This window comes from Stegastes partitus, unplaced genomic scaffold, assembly GCF_000690725.1.
Source record: "Stegastes partitus isolate 25-593 unplaced genomic scaffold, Stegastes_partitus-1.0.2 Scaffold841, whole genome shotgun sequence".
Classification (NCBI taxonomy): Eukaryota; Metazoa; Chordata; class Actinopteri; family Pomacentridae; genus Stegastes; species Stegastes partitus.
Window position 1 is genome coordinate 285,502 of NW_007578572.1, and position 6,762 is coordinate 292,263.

The 6,762-nt window shown below is 42.7% G+C and overlaps 1 protein-coding gene across 1 annotated transcript in view; it reads left to right on the plus strand.

Moving 5' to 3' along the window:
- The window catches only part of ints8 (integrator complex subunit 8), an 18,165-nt gene that overhangs the window by 9,602 nt on the left and 1,801 nt on the right, over positions 1-6,762 (plus strand). Inside the window, exons 12-25 of the mRNA XM_008292909.1 lie at positions 134-309; positions 397-527; positions 2,129-2,239; positions 2,320-2,524; positions 3,333-3,454; positions 4,206-4,390; positions 4,611-4,644; positions 4,732-4,791; positions 4,967-5,028; positions 5,189-5,307; positions 5,504-5,607; positions 6,144-6,194; positions 6,313-6,386; positions 6,468-6,532. Coding sequence (XP_008291131.1) covers positions 134-309; positions 397-527; positions 2,129-2,239; positions 2,320-2,524; positions 3,333-3,454; positions 4,206-4,390; positions 4,611-4,644; positions 4,732-4,791; positions 4,967-5,028; positions 5,189-5,307; positions 5,504-5,607; positions 6,144-6,194; positions 6,313-6,386; positions 6,468-6,532 — 1,499 coding nt within the window. The remainder of the gene's footprint in view (positions 1-133; positions 310-396; positions 528-2,128; positions 2,240-2,319; positions 2,525-3,332; positions 3,455-4,205; positions 4,391-4,610; positions 4,645-4,731; positions 4,792-4,966; positions 5,029-5,188; positions 5,308-5,503; positions 5,608-6,143; positions 6,195-6,312; positions 6,387-6,467; positions 6,533-6,762) is intronic.

Consider the following 6,762-nt stretch of genomic DNA (forward strand, 5'->3'; position numbering starts at 1 on the left):
CCCCACCTATAGCAGAATGACACTGAGGTGCAGTCAGACCATTCTCTGCTGCAGAATGAGCCTGATAAGCAGACTAACCTGCACTAATGTTCAGCGTAACGTACTGATGTTTGTGTCTCCTCCGGTGCTGCAGGACTCTGTGTGAAAACCTGGAGGACTTGTCTCTGGTGTTTGTGGTTTCGTCCCATAAGCTGTTCATGGAGCTGCTGAAGGAGGACGAGAGGAAGGTTCTGGTGGAGCAGATGAGGAAGAGGTCGGCCACCATCAACCTCAGCGCCAAACCGCTGCCTTCCTTCTACGACATCCCAGGTGCTGAGCGTTCTCCCCCGCCGGTGAAGCCACGTTTCATTGCTTGCCTGTTAGTTTGACTTTTTTTTTTGGTTGTTTTCTTTGCAGCTTCAGCGAGCGTGAACATCGGGCAGCTGGAGCAGCAGCTGATTCTTTCACTGGAGCCGCGGAGGATCAGGCAGATCCTCATCGAACTCCACGGGATGGCCGAACGCCCCTTCTGGAGGGTCAACAGCAAGGTCAGAGTCACAAAGATGATACTGGGAGACAAAGTCAGCTTGAATGTTGCAGAGACACAGTGGAGTTTATTTACCTTTTATGTATCATGAGCATCTAAAATAACTTAGAATATAGACATTTCCTACTTAAATTCCTATAGATAGCTAGATAGATAGATAGATACACATATGTACACACATACAGTTCAAACCAGAAGTTTACATCCACTGTATAAAAAGACGCATAACCTTTTTTTTCACTATCTGACATTAAATCAGACTAAACTTTCCTGTTTCAGGTCAGTTAGGATTAAAAACATTATTTCTATTTGCTAAATGCCAGAATAATGCCAGAGAGAATTTTTTAGAGAATTTTTTTATTCCTTTCTTTAAAGTCAGAAGTTCACATACATTTCCTCAGTATTTGGTCACGTTGCCTTTAAAATCCTCTTCCTGATATCTTGGCTGATTTCTTTAGACCAGGGGTGTCGAACTGCGCTCCTCGAGGGCCGCAATCCTGCATGTTTTAGATGTTTCCCTCTTCCAACACACCTGATTCAAATGATCAGCTCATCATCAAGCGCTGCAGAAGTCTGATAACGATCCTGATCATTTGAATCAGGTGTGTTGGAAGAAGGAAAACATCTAAAACATGCAGGATTGCGGCCCTCGAGGACCGGATGTCGACACCCCTGCTTTAGATGTTCCAAAAGGAAGCAGTGTGTTTGAGGTGCACCTTAAAACACATCCACAGGTGTGCCTCCAGTTAACTCAGATGGTGCCAGTTAACCTATGAAAAGCTTCCAAAGCCATGACATCATCACCTGGGTTTTCCCAAATCGTTTGAAGACATAGTAATCTCAGTGTATGTAAACGTCTGACTTTGAAGAAAGTAATAAAAAAATTCTCTCTAATTATTCTTGCATTTAGCAAATAGAAATAATGTTGGTAATCCAAACTGACCTAAAACAGGAAAAGTTTAGTCTGATTTAATGTCAGACAGGGAGGAAGAAAGGTTGTATATCTATTTACACAGTGTATGTAAACTTCTGGTTTCAACTGTACATACACACACATTTACACATTACACATTTTTGATCTTTTGCAGAAAATTACTTCATTCCAGCAGCAACAATCACGGTCAAGACACCACGTTTACTGCTGAACATGAATCATTTTTGGTACTTTAACTTTTCACAGAAGCACTAAAACACATACTGATGACTTAAAGTGATTTAATAAGAATATTTGTACTATCCAATGTCCAAAATGTGTCGTGTATAAATGATATGCAGCATGCAAAATGATAGAAAAATTACACAGTGTGCAAAAAAAAATATCCAAAATCTCAAGTACAACATATAATAGAAAAATGTATGTAAACATACTGAACAGTCTCAGGAATATGTGTCACATCTGTATAGAAATAATTAATGTTATATTACACAACTGTTTCCTTCCACCAGAATAGTTCTTATTTCTGCATTTTAAACAGTCTGATGGCAGCTAACAGACAGAACCTCCTGTAGCATGAACTCAGGATGAAAAATGTAACATTTATGATTAAATATAATGAAAAAGACACACTAAGCTAATCAGTATGTCACTGTCTGTGTTTTCAGTGGGAGGTTCCTCCAGACTACATCAACGTGATCCTCGGCATCAAAGACAACCTGACCAGGGACCTGGTTTACATCCTCATGGCCAAAGGGCTCCACTGCATATCAATAAAGGTCCGTCTGCACTATCGGGACTCTGAGTAAATCAGTCCTGCATTGAAATCTAATCAGTGATTATTGACCTGTCTGCTCAGGACTTTGTCCACGCTCGGCTGCTGTTCTCCGCCTGCCTGGAGCTGGTCACCGAGTTTTCCCCGAAGCTGAGGCAGGTGATGCTGAACGAGATGCTGCTGCTGGAGGTCCGAGCTCACGAGACGATGGCGGCCGAAGGCAGCAAGGAGCGACCGCCGCCTGACCTGGTCAGCAGGGTCAGGGGCTACCTGGAGATGAGGATTCACGGTAGGTGGACGCCAACACCGAGGAGACGCTGCATTCACTGTAGCAGCATGTACTTAAGGACACAGGGACAGACTATTATGGCTTAGATTTCACTAATAGTTAGACGTCTCCATTAATCTGTAGTAGGACTAATTAGTTATAAATAGTGGGTAAATTAGGAGTTTTTATCATACAATAAATGCATTTCTACTCGAGTAACTGCATCAAATCCCTCAGTTCCCTTCATTCTTGCAGAAAACCTCCTTGGTGGGTTCAGTTATTGGATATTTTACTGAGAAATTTAGCCGATACTGTCACAAGACAACTGTATAAATATAGAAAATCACAATTAGACACTAACAGAGAATAAAACTGTCTCCATTTTTATTGCTGCCTGCTCAGTATTATCTGTAAACCACAAACTATGAACTGTGTTGTCGTTGTTTTAGTCAGTTAAGTGTGTGTTCGCTGTAAGTCAGACTGGTTTAACTGTATGATCTGGTCTGTTGCATTCAGACTCCGGTGTCGCAGATTTTAAAAGAATGAAATACTTCTGCAGTGGAGAAAGGGCTCGATTATAAAGTTTAATGTTAAAATGTGTGTTAAAATACACAAAATCCAGCATCTGTCAGCATGTGGAAGCCGCTCCTACAATGTTAACAATACGGTACAAACATCATGTTGTTCATGTACAAGTGGTACCAAGTCCTGAACCGATACTGTTCTGCTACATAACTTCTGCATTCGAGCTCTTCCTTAATGCTACATGTTAAGCTCCGGCACAGATTCTGGAGGTTTACTGAAGTGAATCCTGGTCTTTGCCCTCCAGATCTGCCTCTACGTCAGGTGGTTGGAGAAGAGTGCGTCGCCTTCATGCTGAACTGGAGGGAGAACGACTATCTGACTCTGCAGGTTCCTCCGTCTCTGGTCATGAACAACCCGTACATCAAGGTAACGCCACTTCAAGCCTGTCGGTTCCTCTTTAGCTGCTCCTTTAATGCTCTCTTATACTAAATAATAGTGAAGCTATGTGTATACAGTTGAAACCAGAACTTTACATCCACTGTATAAAAAGACACATAACCTTTTTTTTTTTCTCACTGTGTGACATTAAATCAGACTAAACTTTTCCTGTTTTAGGTCAGTTCAGATCACCAACATTATTTTTATTTGCTAAACGCCAGAATAATTTTTTACATCCACTAAGATGCCTTCAAACTATTTGGGAGAGGCCAGATGATGATGTCATGGCTTTGGAAGCTTCTGATAGGTTAGTTGACAACATTTGAATTAATTGGAGGCACACCTGTGGATGTATTTTAAGTCTAAATCAGCCAAGTCTGGTTCATCCTTGGGTACAGTTTCCAGATGCCTGAAGGTTCCACGTGCATCTGTTCAAACAGTTATATCAAGTATAGCCACCATGGGAATGTCCAGCCATCATAGGCTCAGGAAGGAGACGGTTCTGTGTCCAGAGATGAAGTGTTCTGGTTGAAATTTGCATATCGACCCCAGAACAGAAGCTAAAGACCTTGTGAAGATGCTGCTGAAGCTGGTCAGAGAGTCATTATCCACAAAGACAAAAAAAGTTGTGTGTCTTTTTATACATGTATGTAAGCTTCTGGTTTCAATTGTATGTTTGCATAAATTAAAGATTTCAGAAGTTTCCTCCTGTTAAATTCATCCTGTTTCTTCCCGACAGCTCGGCCAGCTGCTGGCTTCGACGTGCAAAGAGCTTCCCGGTCCTAAGGAGAGTCGGCGAACCGCCAAGGAGCTGTGGGACGTGGTGGTTCAGATCTGCAGCGTCTCCATCCAGCACAAGAGGAACAGCGACGGCCGAGTGGGTTTGATCAAACACAGGGAGTCGTCCATGGGCATCCTGCACCGGTACGCCGCACACATCAATCATTTAATCAATCTTTATTTAAATATCGAGGAATAGTTGACCTCAAGCCCTCATTTACAATGATGTCGAGTCCAGTCGACAGGATAAAGAGACAACCATCTATGATCATGGGTTTAGACCTCATCTAACACTGAGGAGTTTATAGTGTTTAGAATCGTCACAGTGATGCTCATCCTGCCTTGTTTTCGTTTAATCACTCAGGAGCAAATTCATCACATTCGTCAAGAAACTCAGAGTAAGTAAAAACTCGCCGTGGAAACATGAGAAACATTTAAACTGGCCACAACTGCTGATGTGACGAGTTTTCTCTTCTTCCCGACAGGAGCCGCTGGTGCTGACGACGCTCATCTCCCTGTTTGTGAGGCTCCACAGCATCGTTAGGGTGAGTTCCACTGCTCAGTTAGTAGAAGTGACAGCACATGGTAGAAAATGGAAGAAAAAAACGACTCCTGTGTGCTCCTCTAGTGCTGAAACGAGTAAAAATGATGAAATAAGGATGGCGGTGGTGTTACTGCTGCAGCTGTTTGCACCTTTTTCACTTTTTGTTTTGTCTTCAGGACGACATTGTGAACGAAGTGACGGCTGAGCATCTCTCCATCTGGCCGTCGACTCTCCCCAAGTAAGAACTGCTTTTCTGTTTTATCTGTTGACAAAATCCCCTGAGCAGCTTTATTTATACCAACATGCAGCCCAAGCATAGCAACATTTAAACAGTTTGTCGTTCAGGTTGATCCTTAACACAGCAGAAAACCCTGAAAGCGATGGTTTGTGTTGTGCAGCATCCAGGCGGTGGACGTGGAGGCCGTGGCCGTGACGGTCAAAGAGCTGGTTTCTTACGCTTTAACTCTGAACCCCAACAACCAGTCGTGGCTCATCACACAGGCAGACATCTACTTTGGTAAGAAGCACGTCAGACTCTGTGCTTGTTTCAGTGCAAACTCAGAAAATTCAGCTTTCAAATGTGCATCAGGTTCAAAGCAGCACGAATACATTACATTTGATTGGTTTATAGCAGCTATCTTTCAATACTTTGCTATAGACAGCAAAGAAAGTGACCACAGTTACTGAGTGCTTCCTGCTTTGTGTCTCTGCAGTGACCAATCAGTACTCGGCAGCTCTGAACCTTTACCTCCAGGCCGGAGCCGTGTGTTCGGACTTCTTCACCAAAGCCGTGCCTCCTGACGTCTACACTGACCAGGTTTTAATACGTCACACCTGATGAGCAGCTTTCTACAGGCTACAGCCACGCTAATTTTAAAACGCACAACTTCTGCTACATTTATGCACACGGCACATCATTCTCTGGCATTTTAAAACCTCCAGAAAAGATATTTGGGAAATTCTTCTGAGTTTAAAATCTAAATTAAATTAAAGCAATTCCTGGTCTTACTTTTCTTTATCACCGTATGTCCAGTGTTTTATTTCCTACCAAAAACCCCAGAGATGGTCGAGCAGAAGGCTGCTTTGATGATTTGAGATAGATTTACCCTTAAATGGATATTTTTCTACACAACAAAAAACAAAAATATCTGTTTTTCTCCACGTACATGAGACTGGAAAATTGCTTTTTACATCAATATGTCAGATTCTGGTGAGAAACATTCGGCCAATTCATCAGACGTTGTTTTGTCAACAGTTGTGAACAAGGACTTAGATGAAGTTTGAACACGAGAACACACCAGATCTGTGTTGGCTGAACTACCTCCCTGCTGACTCCACATCTGTCGTTTTCAGGTTCTGAAGAGGATGATCAAGTGCTGTTCAATGATGAACTGCCACACACAGGTCAGAGGTCAAACTACACGTCTGAAATCTCGACATAAAGCTCAGAATCCGTTTCAGGCGACAGAAAAGCTTTGATGTAAGATGTGTTAAATCAGGCTGCGTGTTTGGTTCCCGTCAGGTTGCTGTTCTGTGCCAGTTTCTGAGAGAAGTCGACTACATGACGGCTTTCAAAGCTCTTCAGGAGCAGAACAGGTACGGCACAGGAGGACACGTTTCACTACATTACATCACCGACAGTCATTTCTAACGTCTGTAATCTGCTCTTGTCTGCAGTCATGACGCCATGGACTCATTCTACGACTACATCTGGGACGTCACCATCCTGGAGTATCTCACACGTATCCTTTTGTTGCTGACGAGATAGAAACAGACTTTCAACCTTTTGCTGAAACCTAAAGTCGTACAACAACAGCAGCAGCTATATTACAGTTTGTGCTAAAACAGAAACCAGAGAGCTGCACTACGCAGCAAGATTCACACATCCAGGCTTTCTTTGTGTGAGTTGGTTCAACAAAAACTAAACCCTCAGTCAGAGATCACAGGTATCATGAAGGTGGTTTTCTACTTT